The sequence below is a fragment of the Mobula hypostoma genome, chromosome 8, assembly GCF_963921235.1.
Source record: "Mobula hypostoma chromosome 8, sMobHyp1.1, whole genome shotgun sequence".
Taxonomy (NCBI): Eukaryota; Metazoa; Chordata; class Chondrichthyes; order Myliobatiformes; family Myliobatidae; genus Mobula; species Mobula hypostoma.
This window is the reverse complement of record NC_086104.1, coordinates 88,423,283-88,448,592: the sequence shown is the minus strand read 5'-3', so window position 1 is coordinate 88,448,592 and position 25,310 is coordinate 88,423,283. Positions and strand designations below refer to the sequence as shown.

The 25,310-nt window shown below is 45.7% G+C and overlaps 1 protein-coding gene across 12 annotated transcripts in view; it reads right to left on the bottom strand.

Annotated features, from left to right (window-relative positions):
* The window catches only part of syne1b (spectrin repeat containing, nuclear envelope 1b), a 504,374-nt gene that overhangs the window by 447,245 nt on the left and 31,819 nt on the right, over positions 1-25,310 (bottom strand). For 6 of the 12 annotated variants that reach the window (XM_063056269.1, XM_063056271.1, XM_063056274.1 and 3 more), the window contains exon 1: positions 9,400-9,740. The exons of 1 other annotated variant lie outside the window; for it this stretch is intronic. In XM_063056269.1, the coding sequence (XP_062912339.1) occupies positions 9,400-9,478 (79 nt within the window). In that variant the 5' untranslated portion in view covers positions 9,479-9,740. Of the gene's footprint in view, positions 1-9,399; positions 9,743-25,310 lie in introns of those variants that run through there. 5 more of the 12 variants (XM_063056276.1, XM_063056277.1, XM_063056278.1 and 2 more) reach the window with 2 other exon arrangements.

The window sequence follows — 25,310 nt, the reverse complement described above, 5'->3', positions numbered from 1 at the left end:
AGTATAGTCGCTGTCTTGCCTTCTTCATAACTACATCGATATGTTGGGACCAGGTTAGATCCTCAGAGATCTTGACACCCAGGAACTTGAAACCTACATCACAGAAATGGACTCTTCAGTCCATGGAGCTCATGCTGATCATCAACCGTGGGGCAGCACGGTAGCGAGGTGGTTAGCATAGCGCATTACAGTACCACTAACCTGGGTTCAATTCCCACCACTGTCTATAAGGAGTTTGTACATTCTGCCCGTGACCGCGAGGGTCTCCTCCGGGCGCTCCAGTTTCCTCACACAGTCCAAAGGCATACTGGTTGATAGGTTAATTGATCAATGGTGATTAGACATGGCTTGAAGGGCTGGAATCTCAATAAACAAATAAATGTAAACTAATTCTGTGCTAATCCCATTTTATTCTCTAACTGTCCCCACATTCTACTACTAACTACCACTACTGAGAAGGAGGAGGAGAAGATGGCGGCGCGACGCAGTGCGCTGCAGCCACTCTGGTGAATGATATCTGTTATTTGTCTAGTAGGGTGCCATGCACAATCCTGATTTGATGGAGACAGACGTGAGAGCACAGAGGAACATCTGGAGAAACTTCTGAAATGCCTTTTTCACTGCCGCTGCTACTGTGTGGTCCAGAATCTCCAGAGGAGAGGGCCCCGAGTCCTCGGCTTTGCTTGTTGCTCGACGGCCGGGGCAGGATCGAAGCGCTCGGTAGAGGATGGTGCTCGGGAGGCTGTATCGGAGGGGCTGGTCGGAGGCTCGAAGTTTTGGACGGACTCAGAGTCGGCTGGGGTCGGGTGCTTCCAATGCATCGGCAGTTATCGGCGCCTGGAGGTTTATGGCAGAGAGAGTTTCTCCCTTTTGCCACCTGCTATCGGGAGTCGATCGGAACTTTGAGACTTTTTTTTACCGTGCCCATGGTCTGCTCTTTATCAAATTATGGTATTGCTTTGCACTGCTGTAACTGTATGTTATAATTATGTGGTCTTGTCAGTGTTAGTCTTTGGTTTGTCCTGTTTTTTTTGTGATTTCACTCTGGAGGAACATTGTATCATTTTTTAATACATGCATTTCTAAATGACAATAAATGAGGACTGAGGGTCCTCATAACCTAATCTAATCTAACTGCTGCCTAGGAGCACTTTAGACCAGGGAATTAACCAACCAACCCACACATTTTTGGAATGTGGGAGGAAACCAGAGCACCAATGGGAAAGCTATGCAGATACAGGAAGAATGTCCAAGCTCCACAGCAGACATTACTCAAGGTCAGATTAAAGTCACACTTTATAGGTCACATCTCATACAGCTTTATATTATTCCAAAATATTATTTTCATGGAAAGCCTAATTGACGAGAATTTGAATGCATCATTGCTAACAGCCCCTCACTCTCCTAAAACATCTAGCTGGATTTTTATTTGGAGGCAAGCTGTACCCAGAGGCTAGGCTGCAAACAGGGGAGTCGTTTTAATGCACCAGTGTCTCGTAAATTGCTAGTTGCTATTGTGTTTGTTGCCTGTTATGATATTGTCCTGGTGTTTTATGCTTGGCACTGAACCACAATCAATTCTGTTGTGTTTCACATACTGGTAATAAAGTGATTCTGGTTCTGATCCAGAACTGCTTTCTTGAACATCCTGTAGAATTTAATTGAGAGTCTCCTTTAAGTGGGGATGTCATCTGGGGCAGACTGACAGACAGAGCACTGTGGATCAATTAGAATGGGTTGAGGTGAATGGAGATGATGATGGAGAGTCCAAGTCACCTTGTGGAATGTGGGATAGAAGCTGGATGCCGGATGGAAGCAAGGGAGGTAGGTCCAGGCTGCACGCATCCAACCTCAAGTCAGAGTGGAGTGCCGAGCATGGGACTGAATTTCATGCTTCCCTACAACACAGAAAGAGGCCATTTGGCCCATCCAGTATCTACTGCTCTCAAGGCAACCCCATCAATCTCATTCTCCATCTCCACTCTCTGCAACCTCTTCCCTCTCGCTGACTTCCACAGCCCCTTCGAAAGATGTGTGGGTTGTCTTTTTCCATTGGAATATGGGAAGAAACCAGAGCACCTGGGGGGAAACCCACACGGTCAAAAGAGAGAACGTGCAAACTCCACGCAGACAGCTCTGGGGATCGGAACATGGCTCTCTAAACTTCTGAGACAGTTACACTGTGTCATAGTGTCACGTGGCGATACCCAGTGGTGTTGGGTCGGGACTAAATGTCCAACCAAAGTCATCAACGTTGTATTTCACAAGTAAGGAGCAGTTTGTAAGCAGAACTAGAGCAACACACAAAATGCTGAAGAGACATCCTGTAGAAATTAACTGTGACACTCCTTTATTCAGGGATTTCACTCTCAGGCAGCATATCACTTTGGATACTATCGGGCAGACCACCTACCAGGAGAAAGCAACAGCAACCAGATCTCTAGCACAGAGTCTGGCTCTGGAATCAGAGGAGGGAGGGGAGGTCCTTAATGAATGCTTTGCTTCAGTATTCACCAGTGAGAGGGACCTTGATGAATGCGAGACAGATTAGTACGCTGGATATGTTGATGTTAAGAAAGAGAAGATACTGGAACGTTTGTGAAACTTTGGGAGAGACAAGTCCCCTGGGCCAGACAGGAAATACCCCGGGTTACTACAGAAAGCGAGGGAAGAGATCGCTGCATCTTTGGTGATGATCTTGCACCCTGACTGGCCACAGGCGTACCAGAAGATTGGAGGGTGGCAAATGTTATTCTTTTGTAATAGGGGTAACCCTGGGAATTACCTCAGTGGTGAGCAAACAATCGGAGAAGATTTATTGAAACAGAATTTGCAAGCATTTGGAGATTCATTGAGACAGGATTTACGAGCATTTGGAGAAGCATTGTCAGCAGAGATTTGTGAGGGGCAGATCGTGCCTTATGAGCTTGATTGGATTGCTTGAGGTAGTGACAAAACAAATTGGTGAAGATAGATCAGTGGATATGGCGTATATGGATTTTAGTAAGGTGTTCAACAAGGTTCCATGTGCTAGGCTCATTCAGATAGTCAGGAAACTTGGGTCTGTGGATTTAGAATTGGCTTGCCCATAGAAGACTGAGGGTGCTCGCAGAAGGAGAGAATCCTGTCTGGAGGTGGTGACCTGTGGTGTTCTCCAGGGATCAGTTCTGGGACACCCGCTCTTTGTGATTTTTATAAATGGTTGGGAGAAGGAAGTGGAAGGGTGGGTTGCAAGTCTGCAGATGACACGAAGGTCGGTGGTGTTCTGGGTCGTGTAGAAGGTTGTCGTAGGTTACAACAGGTCAGTGATAAGATGCAGAGGAGTGGCAGATGGAGCTCACTCTGGGCAAGTGCGAAGGTTGAAATGGAAGGCAGAGTACAGGGTTAATGGCTGGACTCTGAGCAGTGTGGACGAACCGCGGGATCTTGGGGTTATTTCCACAGTTCCCTCAAAGTTGCAACACGAGTCGACAGAGTGGTTAAGGAGGTGAAAGCTTTCAATAGGTACATTTAATGTCAGAGAAATGAATGCAATATACACCCTGAAATTCTTTTTCTTCACGGACAACCACAAAAACAGAGGAGTGACCCAAAGAATGAATGGCAGTTAAAACGATAGAACCCCAAAGCCCCTCCCCCAACTACCCCCCTTCCACGCACAAGCAATAGCAAGGTAATAACCACCCCCACCATCAAAAAAGCATCGGCACCCCCCACCGAGCTCCCACGCGTGCAGCAAAGCATCAATAAAAACACAGATTGCAGTACCCCCAAAACTACTCGTTCACCTGATCATTCAACATACTACAGGCTCTCTCTCCTCCTAATAAGGGAAAAAGAAGTGTCCCTGTTTCACACCGAGAGGGGAGACATAACAAACAATTCGCTGATTTATTATGTTAAAAGTTTGTTGCTTTGCTTTTTCTGAGCTCTGCGCCCGGAAAGTCAGCAACAAAAAGGCGCAGATCAATGGACACACAACCCCCAGCAGCTAACCCGCTGCTCCTGATATTCCATGTTCTCCCACGATGCTTCAGTGAGGGGCACCAGCCTACAATCAGCACGTCCCCAGGGCCATGAAATCCTGGAACCCTGAAGGCATGCTCATCTTCCTGGCCACATCCTTGGGATATCAAAAAACGGCCGGTCGTGAGGCCCTGAGAGTGGGTGTGTTGACCTTCATCAGATGGGGCATCGAGTTCAGGAGCTGCAAAGTTATGTTACAACTCTATAAACCTCTGGTTAGACCACACTTGGAGTATTATGTTCAGTTCTGGGCACCCCAACATAGGAAGGATGTGAGAGTTTTAGAGAGGGTGCAAAAGAGATTCACCAGGATGCTGCATGGATTAGAGAACATGTCTTATGAGGAAAGGTTGAGTGAGCTAGGGCTTTTCTCTTTGTATCAAAGAGGAACAAGAATTGACCTGATAGAGGTGTATAAGACGGTAAGAGGCATTGATAGAGTGGACAGCCAGTGCCCATTTTCCTGGGCGGAAATGGCTATATGAGAGGGCATAATTCTAAAGTGACTGGTGGAAAGTATGAGGTGGGAATGTCAGAGTTAAATTTTTCACATTGAAAGTGGCAAGAGTATGGAACGCACTGTCGTAGGCAACAGCACAGGCTGATACTCAAGGGAGATTTAAAGGACTCTTAGATAGGCACGTGGATGAAAAAAAACGGAGAGTTATGTAGGAGGGAAGGGTTAGATTGATCTTCGAGTTGGTTAATAGGCCAGAAGAACATCATGGGCAGAAGGGCCTGAACTGTGCTGCACTTTTCTATGTTCAGTGCTCTAACTCAGTGAGTCAGGCAGCCTCCATGGAGGAAAATGGACTTGAATTGAAATCTTTAATCTGGACTGGAACTTGTCCACTTTCCCTCCATAGACACCGCCTGACCTGCTGAGTTCCTCCAGCATTTTGTGTGTTGCCCTTTCTTCCCTTCATTTCCCAGAAACTGCTGCTGGGCTGTATCTTTCTTGGGGGGGGGGTGGTCACTGATGAGAACCACACCACTTCACTGTCTACAAAATCCTGGCGAGTATCATTGTTCTTGAATTACTCAGAACAGAAACTTGGCGTACTTTAGTCAGATTCTCCCTTCAGGAAAATTATTTGGGAACAGTAAAATCATGCTAATGGATCAGCCAGTTTTGTACCTAAGCAGAAGATACCTCACCCGAGATAGAGGCATTGACAAACCTATATGTGGAAATGCAGACTGCCACTAGGAGAGCCAGGGCAGCATACCATCACAGGACAGTGTGGCCCTGAAAGAAGTCCTAGACCTCCTAGCCCAAGAGCAGTTCTGTGTGAGTAATTAGCTCAGGAATTGGGTCCTTTCTGTCTCCTTTCAGCTGACTGGTTTCCCCAAGGCCCGAGAAACCCAATGGTTAAAAATAGAACAGCTATTAAAATAAAAGCAGGCAGTCTCATTATAATATTCAAATGACCAACCAAATTCCCACCAGTGATTGGCTCTTTCGTTCTGCCTCCACTGAAATTAAGCAAGAGCACGATTGATTCTCAAAATGGAATTTACAAGCTGACATGGCCATATTCCTGGGAGGGAAACTTCAACCCATTCTCTCCAGGGATCAGCTTCCCGTATACACCCCATTTACAGCAAATGCCACAAAGACAAAAGGGAATTAAAAATAATGTGATTCAGCTTGAGCAGCTATTAAAGGCTAATCTCTGTAGTAAAAACATATACAAATTATTACAAGGGAGGAGTGGGAACAGTGGGAAAAATGTTATTGGATGAATCACAGCAAGCAAAAACAAATATCAAGTGCAAGTGAGCCCCATAGTAATAGAACAGCAGTACAGCCAGAAGGGAGAAAAATAACAGATCCAGAATATATTACAGTTACAGGGCAGGAATGTATCCTGCCACCAGCATGGGGACTTCTATAAGCATGTGGAGAATAAAGATAAGGCAGCAGTCATGATTTTCACATCCAAAACACATCACAGTGACACTCAGAGTCTCCATCAGCATCTCACTCGTGTTCTGTGGCGGAGTGGTTGCTTAGCAACAGATAGCAAAAGGATTGGACTCTCAGACGGTTATGTGACAAGTTGCGGAAGTCAAAAAAAAAATTTAACTGCAGGGGCTGAGAGGTTACAATAAAACCACAAAATGCTGGAAGCACCCAGTGGGTCAGACAGCGTGCGTGGAGAGAGAAACAGGGTTAACATTTCAGGTCGGAGGCTGAGAGGTGTCAGCCCATCGCCCAAGCTCTAGCAAAGGAGCGGCTGGGAAGGGGCCGAATCACAGCGAACTGGTGAAACTGGAAATAAACGGGTGGGAGCAGAAATTACATCCAATATTAACAAATAACAATTGCAGCTCTTGTAATTGGGCGTGACAAGGGCTGTTTCCTATGACTCATATCAAATGCTAAGGAAACAGAAGGCTTTAAAAAGAACATTAGATGTAAACTGCCATGAAAATCTAATCTCTGATATACAAAAAAAAGAGAATTTATTACAAAACACAGCGGGACAGTACACAGACTTCCTATTGGATGCACGCTGCAATCCAACCATAACTAGAACCAGAGTGAGGCCAACAAAGCGTAATAGGCAGCTCTGTTGAAGGGCTGATCAGTGAATGTACTCTTGCAATGGGTTTCTTAATCCTATTTCTAACAGTGGCTCTTTGTTAGGGGCTGGGATTAGTGAATCTACTTCAAATATTTAAAATCCACGTGGATGAAAGATGAAGTGAAAGCCCCTGGTTTGGCAGTACCTCACAGACCAGAAGCAGCATTTTGCAAACTAGAAGATATTTTAATGTTACCTGTGTCAATCTGATTTGGATGCTATATGATCAATCACACAACTTCACACAGATCATACAACATTAGTAACATATTATAAGGATTAAGAATCTTAAATGTCCTCACTATTTCATCCTACCAGAAATATTCTCTTTGTCATACCCAATGACTTCCCCTACTTTCTCTGCTATCCATGCTATCCAGACTGACACATTTCTCTCCTTCTCAGCTTCGATGAGGAGTCTCAGGCCTGAAGTGTGAACCGTTTCCCTTTCCACAAGCGCTGCCTGACCTGCTGAGTGCTTCAAACATTCCATTTTCAGAGCAATAGGAACTCAGTGGGTCAGGCAGCCAATGTGGAAACAGAAGGATGGTTGACCCTTTGGGGTTGAGGTGCTCATCGGGACTCAGGATCTCAGCTGGAAGGCTGCCTTCCGATTCAGCAAGGGGACGGGCAACCATCTGCCACCACTCCAGCTTGCATCAGATGTGCTTTGCCTGCTGTGCACAGCTGAAGAGTAGGCCCATTCTGGTTTGATGTGACCGACGAATCTCTCCAGCTGGGACTCGGGTTGGGGGAGTAAGCACAGGGTGTGGCTTTCCAGTTCACTTCACCTCAAGGCCCAGTTACTGACAGCTGTGGCTCACTGGCTGAGCAGCCAGAATGGGGGCTGCAACACACCAAGTTGGGATGGAAAGGAGGAGATCACTGCTCCTGAACTGGGAACCATTCTGAATGGAGGCTGAGCAGAGGCTGCAGGTGAACATACAGGTTCCTGGAAGCAGAATGGAGACGGTCCTCCAAATGCCTCATTACCTGACTTTGGATATTTAAGAAGGCATGATTAGTCTCTGTGTATTCCTCTCACCAACTCTGCAATCAGCAACTAATTATATTTATGAAGCACCTCTAATGCAAAAACACATTAACTATCCCTCAGAAGTATTGGTTCTTCCTGTTGTACATAGAAGGCAAGGAGATCAGAAGCCTGTTCAGACAGGTTTTTGATTAAATTCAGATTCAAAGAAGCAACAATTAGAGAGGCGCATCATAACGCCAGCAGATTTAGTCCTGAGCTCAGGTGTTGTCTCCGTGATCGTGTCGGTTTTCTCCCGTATCTCTGAGGTTTGATGGCAGCCGACCAGCTATAAATTACCCCGAAGGGTAGGTGGTTTTGCTGAATGTGGGAGAGTAGTTAGAGAGAATGGGTGACTGATGGGAATGCTCCAAGGCTCCTTGGGGCAAATTGCCTTTCTCTGTGGTAAGGAAAAGTACCAGAGATTTAGAGTGTGGTGTCCAGAGCTGAGTGCCATGGCACTGAAGGCTCGGTCACCAGTACTGGGATGAGTGAAACTGCGGCAAGTATAAATGAAGAAATAGAGCAAAGTAGGTACCTGGGAGCAGTGAAGCCTTCAGGTTTTCACAGAGGCAGGTCACAAAGGGGTCTTAACAGAAGGATAAATCTTGACGGGGATTCAATCTAGGTTGGTGAACTTGAGGATGGTACGTGGTTAAGCCAGAGCAAAACAAACCACAGAATTTAGGATGAGCTTAGCATTTACATAGAAACCTTGTTTTAGACCAACCAAGTACCTGAACCCCAAGAAACACTTTGATGGCACAGTGAGGCAAAGCCTTCATCTGTGTCTGTATCATTACTGAGTACAGGGGTGGCAAAAAAAAAACCACTCAGGAGAACTTTCTGTACAAGATGCTGGAGGAACTCAGCAGGCCAGGCAGCATCTGTGGAAAAAAAGTACAGTCGACATTTCCGGCCAAGACCCTTCGGCAGGACTGGAGAAAAAAAGATGCGGGGTAGATTTAAATCCCAAAATGTCGACTGTTTACTCTTTTCCATAGATGCTGCCTGGCCTGCTGAGCTCCCCTAGCATTCTGTGTGCACGTTGCTTTCATTTCCAGATTTTCTCGTTCCTGACAGAACTTCCTGGCCTGCTGTATGACCTGATACACCATGGCCTCATCTCCCCGCGCGCCCCCTCCCCCCCCCAAGACGGCGTTGGCATTACGATGGGTAACTGAAAGCATCTTCTGGCCTTCTTGCAGGTTATTAGTGTGGCTTCTGTTACCATCAGGTGTGAGGCCCCTACCTCTTTTACTGGGAAAAAGCATCTCCAGGGTCTTCACGCGTATTGCTTGTGTGCTGGCATTGCTGTTAGCAGCAGGTGTGAAGGCTGACAGGAGAAGTGAAAGATTGCCATTCAGACACGTCTTGTGCACTGAGCCACTGATGCCTAATACATTTTGCACTCTTCCATCTATCAGACAGAGGTGGGGTGATGACAAGGACTGCGCTTAACATAAATCAAAGCCTTCTGCAGCAGTTTAGTGGCCTATCATCACTGCACTCACTCCCAGATCAGAAATCACAATTAACCACCCACTCTCAGTGTGTGCATTTTAAAAGGAGATGGATTAGGATTAAACAGAATAGAAAACATGCAGATCTGCTAAAGCACTCAGAGCACGGACCGCAGCTGTGCATTATCGGGCATAGTAAGGCAGACTGTGCTCCTACCAGGACCCTTCAATCAAACAAGTGGCACCACTTTGCAATTGTCAACAGCCGGCCACGCTGACAACTCACCGTGCAGATACTGAAAGAAGCCAGTCACCAAGTTCAGTGATGTCACCCTCTTCCCGGAGACTGTCTTGCAGCTAGCCATTACTCGTGACGCATCTTGGAATGGAACGGTTTTCCCCTCAGTGTCCTTCCGATTCCAGATTTTGCTGCACAAGTGTGCTGCTGGGCTTGACGAATAGGCAGAGTGTGCCAGGCTGAGAGGCAGATTGCGAGTCCTCCTTCCTCCCACCTCCTGTGGAAGGTGTGTGTCCCGTGATGCCGACCACTCATGGATTACATGGCCGTGCCTGGACTGCAGGGCTGCTGCTGGTCTTGCTACATCCTCTCAAACAGTACACCGTTGACAGGGAGACGAGGTTAGCAGGGGACAGGGGCTCATTGCTGCCTTCCCTTGTACTCATGGCAGTCGGAACGAAAAGCCACAACAGCAATCAAGTATTCTGGCAGGCAGACTCTCAGCATACGTTGAACACACATGCACACACACACTGCAGAGGACTGACAATGATCGGGCTTCCTGCTGCAATGACAGGCAACGCTCGAGCATACAGAGCATCTCAGACAAGGTTCACACCAGAATTCACCCTTCATGTAATTCTGCCGAGCTTCCACTGTGAGCTTCCTGGTTCAGGAATCAGCACAGAGCTTTTCCACACAAGAAAAGAGTGTCGCATCGATTTCATGAATATTCAAAGCAGAAGGAAGTCAAATCCATCATTTACATCCATTGCACAAAGGCAAAGTTTTAAGGTGAAACTCATGAAGCCAGGAGTGTAAAGCAAGACCCCTGCCACTGCCGCATCAATTAGTCCTGGTAACCCACAGGTACTGATTGGAATGCAAATCAGCCACTCTGCCACCTTAATACTGCACACAAGAAACTAACTTGACACAAAGAATGATTGAAAGAGTCGCCTGTGGTCTGCTTGCTCTTTGCCTCTGTGAGTATATTCAGTGGCTGTACTATGGGTTTAAAATGGGAACAGGAGGAGACCATTCACCTGACCCCTCACTAATTACATAGGTGGTTTATAGATCAGCTCCATTTACCTGTCATGGGGCTTCAAGCAAGGAAAGCTGCAATCAATTATTTAAAAAACGACAAAATCTGCTGATGCTCGAAATCCAAAGCAACACACACAAAACGCTGGAGGAACTCAGCAGGTCAGGCAGCATCTATGGACAACAGTAAACCGCCGATATTTTGGGCTAAGACCCTGCATCACAACGGGACCTTTCATCAGCCTCCAACCAGACGGCATGAACATTGATTTCTTGAACTTCTGGTAATTGCACTCCTCCCCCCACTGCCTTTCCTTCACCATTCCCCATCCCTGTTTCCCTCTCACATCTGGTGCTCCCCCCCTCTCCTTTCTTCCATGATCTTCTGTCCTCTCCCATCAGATTCTCCCTTCTCCAGCCCTTTATCTCCTTCACCTATCAACGTCCCAGCTCTTTACTTCACCCTCTCCCCCTCTCCCGGTTTCACCTGTCACCTTGTACTCCTTCCTCCCCTCCCCCCACCTTCTCACTCTGACTCCTTCCCCCTTCCTGATGAAGGGTCTCGGCCAAAATCGTCGACTATTTACTCTCCTCCGCTGATGCTGCTTGGCCTGCTGAATCAAATATTTAACATAGGATTTATTTAGCATAGGATTTATCCCCAGTGTTTCACAAACTAAATGTACAGATTTACAAATTAACAGAAAATTATTGCATGAAGGACGGGAAGATAGTTCAAAGTGAATTTTATTATCAAAGTACATATATGTCACCATATACAACCTTTACATTTATTTTCTTGTGGGCATACTCAATAGAACAATAACCATAACAGAATCAATGAAAGACTGGACCAACTCGCACGTTCAACCAGAGTGTGGAAGATAACAAGCTGTGCAAATACCAAAATAAATAACAAATAAATAAGCAATAAGTATCGAGAACATGAGATGACGAGTCCGTGAAAGCAAGTCCACAGGTTGTGGGAACATTTAATGAAGGGGCAAGTGAAGTTGGGTAGATTTATGTCCCCTTTGGTTCATCAGCCTGATGGTTGGGGGGTAATAACTGTTCCTGAAGCTGGTGGTGTGGGTCCTGAGACCCCTGCACCTTCCTCCTGATGGCAGCAGCGAGAGGAGAGCATGGCCTGGGTGGTGGAGGTCCCTGATGATGGGGGAGGGCTAAGAAAGATTTTATTCCAAAATGGCCACAGTTTACTACAGAGAGAGATGGTTGCATCTCGTCTTCATGTGTAACCCTGACAGTCAACCAGAAACTAACTACAGTTAGGGAAAAGGCACAGTGGGAAAATGAGGGAAAGGTGGGGACGAGGAATGGTGGAGGTAGAGGAAAGGATTGGGAACGGGCTCAGAGGAGAAAGGAGACTGATTGAGAAGAAAGTAAGATGGTGGGAAAACAAAGCAAAGGGGATCGTGGAGATGGGGGATTTAGGGTGGAGCAAGTTAAGTGAAAAGCCTGGGTCTCCAGTCAGATTGTGAAGGAATTACTTTCCTACACTAAAAACAAGCATCTACTTTCACTCTCAGTTGAGGACCCAGCTCCCTTTTCACTGTGCAGCAGAGGACAGAACGTCAGGACTAATCACAACCCCACTATGCTCATTATTACATCCACGGCTTAGGGGAAGAAAGTCCAAGAGGTGCACGCACTAAGGCAAGCCTTTGCTAAGGAGCTCTTCGAGGTTTCCAACAGGTCTGCTTTTTCAGGAATGCCAGGATTTCTCATTATGAGCCAAAAAACCCTTCAGCAAAACCACTGATGCGAAGCGCAGGGAATTAGGGGCAAGAAACAGCGAGGCGCAACTGCTTCCAGACTGTGAATCATACAATTTCAAAGATTTAGATTCAAGGGCAGTACATGATATTTACAGTGACAAAAGGCAATTTGAACCATTGGCAGGTGTGCACCAATCCTTTGTGCTCTTTCCACATCCACTTATGATGCAAGATGCTGCGGAATGCAGACCAGAGGATGGCCCTGTGCAAGATCTTAGATTCTCACAATAGCAGGCGGAAGAAGGGGATCAGAGGAGAGAGAGCAGTGGAAATGGTAAGGACTTGGGGGGGAGTGGGGTCCCTGACAATGGTAGAGGGCAAACAGGGATTTTATTCTAAAATAACCACGGTGTACTAAGGAGAGAAACGGTTGCTGGCTCATCTTCAAGAGTAACGTTGACAGTCAACCAGCAAAGGGGTTCCTAGGGGAGCTGGCCGGCAGAGACTGACAAAGGGTGGAGGGCGGGAAGGACAGGGGAACAGGGCAGAAGATAGAGGAAAACTTTCATCAACAGCAACACTCCCTTGAGATCTCCCTGTGCTCACACAAAAAGCTGCACTCATGTAACAACTCTTACAGAGCCATGGAGAGGACAGGCAGAACAACAGCATAGCCGTCAGAGCTACTGCCTCACAGTTACAGGTTCAGTCCTGACTTTGTCCTCTGTCAATGTGGAGTTTGCACGCGTTCCCTCCAAGCGCTCCCATTTCCCCTCACATCCCAAAGACATGCGGGTTGAGAGTTGAGTTTGTCACTGTAAGTTTCCCCCGGCGTGCAGGTGAGCTTCAGAATCTGGAAGGGGTTGATGAGAATGTGAGGAGAGCAAATCTGAAAACAGATTTATGTGGCTTTAGTTTCAATGGGTAATTGATGGCCAGCACAGACTCAATGGGCCAAAGGGTCTATTTCTGCATTGTATCTCTCCATTTATTATATGATTCTAATGAAATCCCAAAGTCAACCACAACTAATGATCTACTTCTGAAGAGTAACCCTGTTCCAAACGTGGTGCAAACAGTTAACTCTGCAGTCCTCCTCATAATGAGCCTCGGTGCCATTTTTGAGCTGGTTGTGGGATAAATGTTGATCAGGACACCAAGAAGAATGTCCTTCCTCATGGGATCTTTTACATTCACTTAAATAGCAATGTTTCATCCAAAATTCAGTGTAGCAGGGATGACTCCCGGGTACTCCTCATCAAGTTAGCCGTCACCGGGTAATTGGTATCCAGGGGCTATTTTCACCAATGCGTTGAAAATTTATGTATCCTGTCATCACTTCCTCTACTCTGCTTCCATCTAAAACTACTGTGAAAGTGAGAGAAGTTAACAAAACGAATCGGGAGTCTGGAAGAGTTGGCCTCGTTTCTGCTCCATTAACTGTGTCAGTGGACGGCTTTGTGTTATAATTTGTCCCAAAGTAAAGCTATCTGTGACAACTCCCTCAGTGCAACCATGATTTAAATGGGTAAAGGGATAAGAAACTAAGAATAAATGGCAGGAGATTATGTGTCACTTTTTCCATAGTGTTGCAGAATAACAAACCCTTTCTACTGTAATATATTAAGACACTTTCAATAGCCTTTTGTTCATATTACACTGATATCATTCAGCAAAGTTCTGCTGAGAACTTTAACAAATAGCAAGTAATCATGTAGAATGTTAAACTGGTGGCTGCTGTTTCACTTTCTAAGCAAGAGGATCTATTGAAGAGGGAGCTTTGCTATCAGTGCTACTTTTAAAAGCTAGCAACAATCTAGAACTCAAAGATCTCTGGCCTTTTCCTAAAGCTGACCTGTAAAGTCAACATCGTGGGGAGTGTTGCTAACTCAACCAAGCTAATCATGTGGGAATGGGAAGCCTTTTTGGCTTGCCACCATACTGCAGGAGTACCGAACATTTTCAGGATCAATTCTCCCACTGGAGAACAAAGGATGAAAGTTACCTGGTCAACTTGCGTCCTTTGTTCAACCACACTTGCTTACCTCCCATTACCCCACTGGCGTTTAAGGCAGCGATGAAGGTCCTCTATCTCTGGTGGTGTTCAGGGCTTTTATTCTGAAACAATGCCCACAAGTTCTGGATAATCTCAGTAGGGGAGAACACTATCCCAGCATGCACCCCGTCAATCACACTTAGAATCTTTCACATTATCTTTGGCATTTCTCCCATTCTTCTAATAAAGATTAACTTTCGTTTGTTCCATGAACCTCGAAACATCAAAACAAACAGTGAAATGCAAACAACAGGAATTCTGCAGATGCTGGAAATTCAAGCAACACACATCAAAGTTGCTGGTGAACGCAGCAGGCCAAGCAGCATCTGTAGGAAGAGGTGCAGATGACGTTTCAGGCCGAGACCCTTCGTCAGGACTAACTGAAGGAAGAGTTAGTAAGTGAAATGCGTTGTGTCGCTTCAAATCAAATCAGTGAGGACTGTGCTTGTGCAGCCTGCAAAGTGTCACAATGCACCCACGTAGCATGCCTGCAACTCACTAACCACAGCCATGCGTCTTTGGAATATGGGAGGAAACTGGAGCACCCACGCAGCCCTGGGGAGAAAGTACAAACTCCTTACAGATGGCGGTGGGAATCAAACCCCAGTAAGTTATCACTGGCACTGTAAAGCAACTGCACTAACCACTATGCTACCGTGCCATCCAGATTGCTCAGTCTCTCTTCAAACATCATTTCCTCCATTGATAACAGGGCTCCTTCTCCATACTGACTCCAGTACAAGCCCATCCCTCCTTAAGTCTGAGAACCAATGAAACCCGTACAGTAGATGCAGTCTCGCCAGAACCAGATCCTTTCCTCATTTTTTATCCCTTACAATAACAGCCATTTAGCCTTCTCAAGGGACTCCCAAACTGCCTTGTACTGCAACATTTTGTAGTCTCAATACAATTTGCTTTTTTATTCCTCATTCCCATGTGGATAACCTCACATCTTCTGACATTGTACTTCGTCTGCCAACTTCTTGCTCATTCACCCGTCCTGCTTACATCCCCTTTCCAGTTTATTCCAGTGATTCCCCGTGATCAAGGTCACCTTCCCGAAGTACAATGCCCAAAAGCAACTGCATCCCTCTGGATGGGGTCTGACCATCTCAAAGTAAACACAGGATGCTGGTGATCCCGAGGAACAAACACAAAATTCCAGAAGAACTCAGCAGGTCAGGCAGCATCTACAGAGAGGAACAAACAGTCAACGTTCGAGATTTTTCATCAGTCCTGATGAAGGGTCTAGGTCCGAAACGTAGACTGTTAATTCCAATCCATAGATGCTGCTGAGTCTTTCCGGTATTGTGTGTTTCATGTGACCTTTGCATTATCTGTTCCCCATTGAATTGCAGTCTCTTTGAGGTAAAGTGCAAAATTGTGATGCATGAGCAATGTGGAGCAAACAGCTTTGCTCTGGAAATGTTAATTCTATAAATACAGACTTAGCAAACTGAAGTCCCTCAGCGAGGAACTGCATTCACAAGAAGCAGAACTTCTGACTCAGCTAGTCACTGCTGCTGTTGGTACTCCACAAGACCATGCTCCTAACCTTTGTTTAACCCTATCAGAAATGCTTTCTCGTTCTTCCTCCCTCACACACTTATCTGTCTTCACATTGGGTCCATTTACCTCAACTATTGCAACTAGTAGCAAGGTCTGACTTCATGACCATTAAAACAGCCACCACATGCAGGAAGCCTGAGGATGCTCCAGTCCAGGCTTTCTACTTGCACTGCAAGAGCACAGCAATGCCTGAGGGGGAGTGGCCCCTTTGCCACGAAACCCATTCGAAGTAAAGAACTCAACAATAGAGCTCAGCCACTGACTGAAAACCTTCTTGCACCCATCTGAGGTGCCTCTGTATCCATTGTAACATGGCGACCGGATTCGTTTAAAATGCTCTCTGTGTGAGGTCCAACATGATGCAAAACTAACACTTTGTTCAGTATTGCGTTGCTTTGAAACCCAGCATCTGCAGAATTTCCTGTGCTTATTGTTCACCTCTGCCGGTTGGAAAGCACAGGAGAGCAGGCTGCTCAAATATTAAAAAGGATACAAAATGTGACCAAGCAATGAAAGCTGTTTCACTTCCTCCAAGAAATGTGGACATTTTCACCCAGCCCATTTGCTCCTGAAGTGCCCAGGCAGACAAGAGGCTTGGAATTGGAATTAGTTTATTGTAGTCTCATGTATCAAGATACAGTTAAAAAAAAACTTTTGTTTGTGTGCCATCCCAATCTACCTTATGTCATACATAAATACATCAAAATGATAAAAAAAAGAAGAAAACAGAATGCAGAATATAGTATATAGCTACAGAGAAGGTTCAGTGCAGATAAAACAGAGAACAAAGGACCTTACAGAAAATCCTAGCAATTCTGGACAATATTTCTCACCCTCTGCACACCACCTTGGCTGAACAGAGGAGCACTTTTAGTAATAGACTAAGACAACTGCACTGCTCCAAAGAGCGCTATATGAGGTCATTCTTACCCCTCGGCCATTAGGCTCTTTAATGAGTCAACCGGGGAAGTAATGACTGCACTTCTTCCTACAGATGCTGCTTGGCCTGCTGCGTTCACCAGCAACTTTGATGTGTGTTACTTCCTCCTGTTAGGCTGTTTGAGGCAACTTCTATTTTATTCCTTCTTACTTTTCTTCTAATATTTGTATATCTGTGCACTTGTAATGTTATTGTGACACTGTAATTTCCTCTGGGATCAATAAAGTATCTACCTATCTAAATAATGTGCAAGGGCCACGACAAGGCAGATTGGGAAATCAAGAATTCGTGTCTAGCAAGAGACACAAGACGACAGACACAAAACTCAGCAGATGCTGGAAATCTTGAGCAACAGATACAAATTGCTGGAGGAACTCAACAGGCCAAACAGCATCTATAAGGGAAAAGAAAACTGTCAACATTATGGACCAAAACCCTTCAATAGGATTGGAAAAGAAGGGGGTAGAAGCTAGAATAAGGGGGTGGAGGAGGTGTAGGAGATCCATTCAAAAAAATCAGTTAACAGCGTGGTAGAAGCAGTCCTCGAGTGTGGTGCCTTCATGCTTCTGCATCTCCTGCCACATGGAGTGGAGGGAATGACCAGGCTGGGAGAGGTCCTTGACGATGCTGGCCACTTCTATGAGGCAGCAGGAAGAGTAGAAGTCAACGGAGGAAAGCTGGTTTTTATGGTGTACTGCCTATGTTCACAACTCTCTATAGTTTCTTGTGGCCTCATGCAGAGCAGTTACCATACCAAGCTGTGATGCGTTTGGGCAGGATGCTCTCTAAGGTGCATCTGTAAAAAATTGGGACAAGTCAACCAGGACATGCTAAAATTTTCTAGCCTTCAACCACACTGATGAGTCTGCTGTCACAAGCAGGAAAGAATGGGAGATTCCCTTCCCTGACAGCGATTAGTGAATCAGGTGTGTTTGCCTGTCACCAGGACTGTCCTTAGGTTTTTATTCTCAATTTATTTAATTACTTGAATGGAGTTTCATTAGCAGCCTTGATTGCATTCAATCACATCTCTCTGGACCAATGGTTCCGCACTTCCAGTCTGCTGGCAGGCAACCGAGGTGGTGGTCTCACATGGAGGCAACCGAGGTGGTGGTCTCACATGGAGGCAACCGAGGTGGTGGTCTCATGTGGAGGCAACCAGCTCTTACAGGAATTCTGCTATTAAGAGTTACCGCAGAATAATTTACATTTTTAAAGACTAATATCTTCATTAAATGTTTTGGAAAGCAAGATGCACAATATGCTTTAAAGAGGCTTTGCATCACCAGAGTTGTGTGCCTAAAGGGTGGGGTGTGGGTGGTGAGGGGAAGTTGTCTGATCTTTTACGTCATTTCCTTTAACAAGCAAAACTTTAACCACAGGCATGCATAGGAGACAGTGCACTAACAACCTGCTCACTCCGAGCCAGGAGGCTCAGTGAAACAAAGGTTATCCTCCTGCTGGTTAATAGTCACTTTTGGGAGATCTGCAACATCACTACGGGCATGAAGTTGAGTCCCAAGTCTTGTCAAAATGATCAGGTTATTTTGATTGACGCAGCGCTCAGAGCCTGTAATTTTCCAGCATTTTAAGATAAATCAGACACGTGGCTCTGCACAAGTTTTTGTGTTTTCTGTAATCTTACCGAAGCCAATTAATTATCACTTTGATTTTGACACCTCAGCTGTCTTCACATAGTAACCATAGTTTCCTGCAAGCTATTTGCCCTCAACAAATAACTGTGATTCGTCAAGGAAACTCCCACCTAAGCTCTATTATGCTTTTAACCTTAAATACATTGCCACAGCAACGGGACTCCAGAAGGCTCAGCTCCTCCTGTCCTCGTTCCTAACAGTTGCCACCATCTTAATACCAGCACGCTACTCAAAGCAACAATGTTCTACTGGCGCATTGTCAAAATAACAGATTGATATCACCCATGCTAAGTGGGTGAGCAGAAGCAAGGCAAACAATGGTTCTGAAAAACAGCAATAAACCTCCAAGAAAAACATGGAGATGCAATCTGAGCATTAGAAAGGAATTCTCCCAACCCCAAAGTGAAGCTTTCTAGACTTTGGTTACAACCCATCAGATTGGCCCAAGTCTCTCACAAGTGGAGTGATGCCCAAGAATGGACAAGCCTACAAGAAGTACTGGATACTCGATCGCAAACTTGAGAAAACCTGCAGATGCTGGAAATCCTAAGCAACACACACCAGATGCTGGAGGAACTCAGCAGGCCAGGGCTGCATCTATGGAAAAGAGTAAACTGTCAATGTTTCATTTTGTTTTGGATGAAGGGTCTCCGCCCAAAACCTCAACTGTTTATTTTTTTCTATAATGCCATCTGGCTTGCTGAGTTCCTCCAGCATCTTGTGGATACGTGATCGGCTTAGTTTGCCAACCAGAATTCAAAAGGGACAGTAAAGACGGTGGTTTCCAATCACCATGAATGCAAGGGACAATAGTATAGGACCATACAGTCTGTAGAATCTTGCAGAGAAAGCCAAAATAGGAATTCTGAACAGGAGCTACAATAGAACTGAAATAGATCTTCTTCAGCATTCCTGATTTTGCCACTTGTCAACACATTAAAGGTCATTAAAGGTCAAACAACTGTAAGTATGAGCACTGATACTACAACAACGTCAGAGCAGGACATGCAACATCTCTAACAGCTTCTGTTGAGCTACAGAGTTGGACATCGATGCTGGAGGGATCTGCAGCTGTTAGGTGGGCTACGTCTGAACAAGTGGGTCACCAGCAAGGAGAGATGGGTCCAGCAGGTTATCATAGTTATAGGCCGTGACAATTTGTCACATATGCATCGAAACCTGAAAACATGCAGTGGAATGCATTGTCTGCGTCAACGACCAACACCCTCGGAATATGCTGGGGGCAGCCCACAAGGGTCGCCATGCTTCCGATGCCAGCCGAGCATGGCCACAACTTACTAACTCTAAATCGTACATCTTTGGAATGTGGGAGGAAACCAGAGCACCCGGAGGAAACCCACACAGTCACGGAGAGAATGTATAAACTCCTTAGAGACAGTGGCAGGAATTGAACCTCGACCTTACTACTGGTGCTGTAAGTACTGTGCTAACCACTGCACTACAGTGCTGCCGAGGCCATACACGGGTGACCATGGGCATAAAGTGGGTGCAGCAACTCTGAATGATGGACTGCGCTTGAAAATGTTACAGCGGCGAGAGAAAGTACAACCCAAGATCAAAGCGACTGCTCTCTCCATGAGGGCAGGCTAGTGATCAACGGACAAGAGGTGTTGTACTGATGCAGGTGGTTTGCAACTGGGCTCCATCTGACAGGGAACGTGAAGGCTGGGCTGAAAGGAGAACCAGGCAGTTCAATGTGAGACCTTCTTGGAAGGAGATGAGACTGCAGAAGATTACAGATGTTGCTCGGAAAACCACAAGATGGTTGTGTGATCCGGAGCATGGGACTGAGGTAAAGGTGCCCAGTGGTGAATGATAATGTCATGACTCTAGAACTGATATTGCAATGATGTTGGATAATATTGACAAAGGATATACCTAGGATATACCTTCAATGATCTAAAGAGAATGACGTAGATTCCCTTTGAGAGTCATGCTGACAACATAGGCCAGTAGGAGCTTGTTTCATGTCTAACTCATCATGATTCCACAGTGTGCCAGGTGCTTCAGCATGGCAAAGGGGCGCCGGGTATTACAGCATGGTGGCAGTGAGGTATTAGCCCTGAGGTCGTGGAGTACAGAAGCACCAGCAGAGGCCAAAATAGATAGAGAAACTAACCGACAGAATAACAGGCTGGACTGAGAATCAGACGCGACTGTAGGGAGCGGCAGTCTGGGTCCAAAGCAGTAAAGGACCAAAGGTAGAGGTCCAGAAGAAAACCCAACACCTAAAGAAGAGTGGAACGAAAACAGGACATTTATAAAATCTAAAAGAAGGTAGGCATCAATAATTAAATTCACCTTTACCTCCAAAGTGGCAGCATAGCTTTGGTCACCTGAGCAAAAAACATTTGAAAGTCGACCCCTCAGATGAGCACTATGCTGATTGTCTACTGGGCAATAGTGACCACTCTCCGAGATGCTTCAGAGACTTGGAAGCCACCTTAAAGTATCTTCATCAGAGCCTACCGACTCTTCCCAGCACTTTCTGCATTCATTTTAGCTTTCTAACACCTGGAGTATTTTTTTAATCCCCCAACATATCACTTGTCTTCCTAATCACCAGTTGCATCCGCAATGCTGGCCTTCAACAAGTTTGACCTTCAGCATCACCCAAACCGTCCCTGTTTAACAATTTTCCAGTTTTCTATTTTATGTACCCATGTGGATAACTTCCCAATTTTCTATAATATCTTGTATCTGTCTTGTTCTTGTCCCTCACTCAGCCTCCTCCCTCATCACGGCCCCAATTCTAACACCATCAAACTTTGGACCCGTCAGCCAAGTTATTGACAGACTCTGAATAGTTGGGATCAAAACAGTAGTCCCTCTGTTACCTTACCAATCCCTGCCTGCCAACCTGAGCAGAATTAACTTATTGACTTTCTATCCAATCAGTATCAGTGCATTGCCCCCAGCTTCATGTTTAATAATCTTCTGACAAGTCTCTTTTGAAAAACCACCTAAAAGCAAAATCCACCACATCAGCTGGTTTCCCCTTTGTATTCCGCTTGCCACATCCTCAAAGAACTCCAGTCGATTTGTCAAACATGGTTTGCCAATTACAAATCCACGTTGACCTTATTATTCTTTGTAGTATGTTATTTTCATTTCATACTTCCAGAGACTTGCCCACCACTCATGTTGGACAAGTTGAGCCAGGGCTGAAGATGTCGTGTTGATGAACGCAGATGAAGATGCGAAAAAGGATTCTTAGCTCTTGGTTAGGTTCAAGGAGGCATAGACCACATAATAACAGCTTTCAGCACACAGAGTTCAAACCAATCATTAAGTGCCCATTTACACTAATCTTAAACCAATACCAATTTCTATTCTTCCCACGTTCTCATCATCTCTCCCAGGGTCTACCACTCACTTGTACACTTCGGACAATTTACAGTCACTAATCAACCTGCAGCCGAGATGTGGGAAGAAACTGCTAGTTCCTGAGGGAACCAACACAATCATAGGGAGAAACTCCTCTCAGACAGCACCCGGGGTCAGGATCGAACCCGGATCTCCAGCACAGCAACTCCGTTAGGTAATAATGTTTAGATTGACTGAACCTGGTGATGAGTAAACCACAGCAGCAGAGTAGTTAGCGTAACATTTTACAGTGCAAGCTGTAAGATCGGGGTTCAATTCCCACTGCTGTCTAAGAAGTTTCTACATTCTTCCCGTGACTGGGTGCTCTGGTTCCCTCCCACGGGTTAGGGTTAGCAAGTTCTACATTGGCACCCAAAGCATAGTAACACTTGCGGGCTGCCCCAGCACATCCTTGCACAGTGTTGGTCATTGATGTCAACAATGCATTTCACTGTACATTTCCATGTACGTGTGACAAATAAAGTCGCTGCTTTGTGATGGTGCAGGTCATTTCACTTCCCTGTCCTCCCAATTTTCTCCCTTCCACTGCTTCCAATGGGCCTCCAATACCTCACACCAGAGCTCTCTCTTCAATTGTGACCACAAGGTGTGTCTTCCCTGCCATCTTGAAGAAACTCAGACTTCTAGCAAGAGCCTGAGGTAAAAATGCGAAAGTCTACCTATCACCTCCTGCTGACCACGGCCACCAGGCTTCTCTCTCATTCAGAAGAGTGAAAGGGAAGGAAGACATTTCTCAACCATATCTCAAGTTTACTGCTTTTGACCATCTTAATTTGGAGCTACTCTCTCCCAAATGAGTCAAAAGTTTTTGGCATAAGTCACATTTCAGAGACAAAAGCATCTAGAACTCAGCTAACAGGGTTGGCTACTGCTCAGAGATTTATTACACCACAGAAGGCCATTCAGCCAATGGACTCTATGCTAGCCCCCAACAGAACAACCCATCAATCTTATTGCCCCTCACATGACCAGACAGATGTAGGTCAGAATTGATAGCGGAGGCCAGCTGAAGAAATCTGAGAGTGTGTCAGTTATAGTACTGGACTAACATCTCTGGAAGCTGCAACTCAAATCTAACCAGGGCACTTTGAGTCAGGAAAAGTCATCAGGAAAGCAGTCAGATTGTCATAAAAAGCCACCTGGTTCCTTTAAGAAAGTAAATCAGATTCTCTTGGCCTCCTGATCTGACTATGACTCCAGTCCCATGTCGACATTAACTAACCCAACTTCTAGAGTAGCCCATCTGAACATTCAGTTATGAACAATTGTTAACAACAGGAATTCTGCAGATGCTGGAAATTCAAGCAACATACATCAAAGTTGCTGGTGAACGCAGCACAGGCCAAGCAGCATCTATAGGAAGAGGCGCAGTCGACGTTTCAGGCCGAGACCCTTCGGACTGACGAAGGGTCTCGGCCTGAAACGTCGACTGCGCCTCTTCCTATAGATGCTGCTTGGCCTGCTGCGTTCACCAGCAACTTTGATGAACAATTGTTGCCAGGTTTCAATAACAGTCATATCGACAGAGATTTAAAGGTCCCAGCTACCTCACGTCAGAGATGACACGAGGCCTTGCCAATGTCACTCACACCAGCTTAATTCCTCTCCGGACACTGTCTCAGACACATTTTTAAAATTGTACCTCGAGTTCAAAGTGTCAGCCACAGCTGAGTTCTCCCAAATGAGACCAGAGGCTGTGGGAAACCTGACATTCAGCGGACAGCACGAAGACTCCACTGGGGCAGTGCAGCATCGTCAAAGGTGCCGTGTGAGTCACCAAACACTGGAAGAGGAACAGGAGAGTTCTCCTTGAATCTAGGCCAACAACTATCCCTCCAGTAGCGTCTCTAAAGCAAATTATTTATTTATCTCATTTGTAGGGTCGTTGTGTGTGCCACACATGAAGGAGGCTGTCTGAGCATTTATTTTGAAAATATGAGATATTTTGAGCAGGGATATGGGGGGGGGAGGTGGAAACTGGGGGAGTGGAGTCGGCTGAAAGTAAACAGGGAGCATTAAGTTAGAGTGAGTCTTCTCTCACCGCTCCCCTGGTCAGTGAGCACGTTATTGCCTCGTGCCATGTGAGGGATGCTTTCTGGACAGGTACTTAGCCATCCATCTTCCGTTGAATGGATGGCAATAAGATCATCAACTCAGTTGGCATTGCTACAAGAAGCAAGTGAAATGCTTATCAGAAGGACAGTGGAGAAGGAAGCCCTTGCTCTCCGTCATACCCGAGCTGCTGCTGGTTGCATACTCCAGTCCTGCCCCTGCCCCCAGCTTTTCACAGACTCTAAATAGAAACTGCAAAAGATAGGCTAAAGCACCAAACTCCTTTTGTGCAGGGTAATGGCCAGTCAATACAGAGGCAGAACTAACAGTGCCCACGGCTCAGGGCAAAAGTTGTTTAAAACTAACAGCGCTGCACCAGTAACAGAGATTAATGCCAGCAAATAGTTAAACCACAGAGAGAGAGAGAGAGAGAGAGAGAGAGAGAGAGAGAGATAGAGATTTAATCAGTCACTTGGAGAAGTTTAGAGTCAGGCAGATTTTGATCGAATAAGGTAGTATGAACTATCCAATACGTCCACCCTAAACAAATTGTGGATGTTGTTTTCCATCCGAAATACTCCCCCCCACCATGTGAAGCCAGGTCTACCTTTGAAATAAGGCTCCCAGCACGTCTCCACATAGAGTCAGCGACAGATGGAATAGGGCTGCCGATCCACCGTTGCTATGGTTACACTACCACTGATCCATTTTAAACCGGACATAACCCCAGGAGCAAAAGCGAGGGTAGTGAACTTAAAAAGACAAGAGACTTGTTCGGTTTGGAAAATTGACGAGAGGAGGTGGTGGGGTGAGGGGTGGAAAATCATATAAAGCATCAAATACAGAAATAAAACAAAAAGTCTTGTTCTATGAAATGTTTTAAAAAACACTCTGAAACTGTGGGGATACTCATCAAGTCAGGAAGCCTCCGCGAAAGGAGATTCGGAATGAGTTTCAGCATCAGCCTGACGTAAACTGTCCAGGATGCTGCCTGATACACCCCCAGCATTCTTCCTTTCTATGTCAGATTTCCAACACCTTTTGTTTTTCATACGCTGATATCTGGATGCGTTCAAGTCTCATCCAAGTTCCTGAGAGCAGTCAGAAACCTGGCAGAACAAAGAACCCATCTGTGTTTCAAATCAATTTTTAAGAAACTACAGAATCTGGAAATCGGAAATAGAAATACACAAGCAAAAACGTTGGGTACACACGGCAGGAGAATTGGAGGTCCTTGAGAGAACCTTTGACCTGAAACAGGAACATATTTCTCTCTCTGCAGATTCTGCCTGGCCTGCTGAGTATTCCTGGCACTTTTTACTTTTATTTCAGAAATCCAGCACCCTGAAGCTTCTTTGATCTCCATTGACAATTCCAGTGCGCCGGTCTGCACCACACATCTTGGAATCACACTCCCTCAGGCCAAAGTCCAGTGAGAACAGAACAGGAATGGTTGGCACTCACCCGGCTAAACTTCAGTGGAAGCCCATAAATAA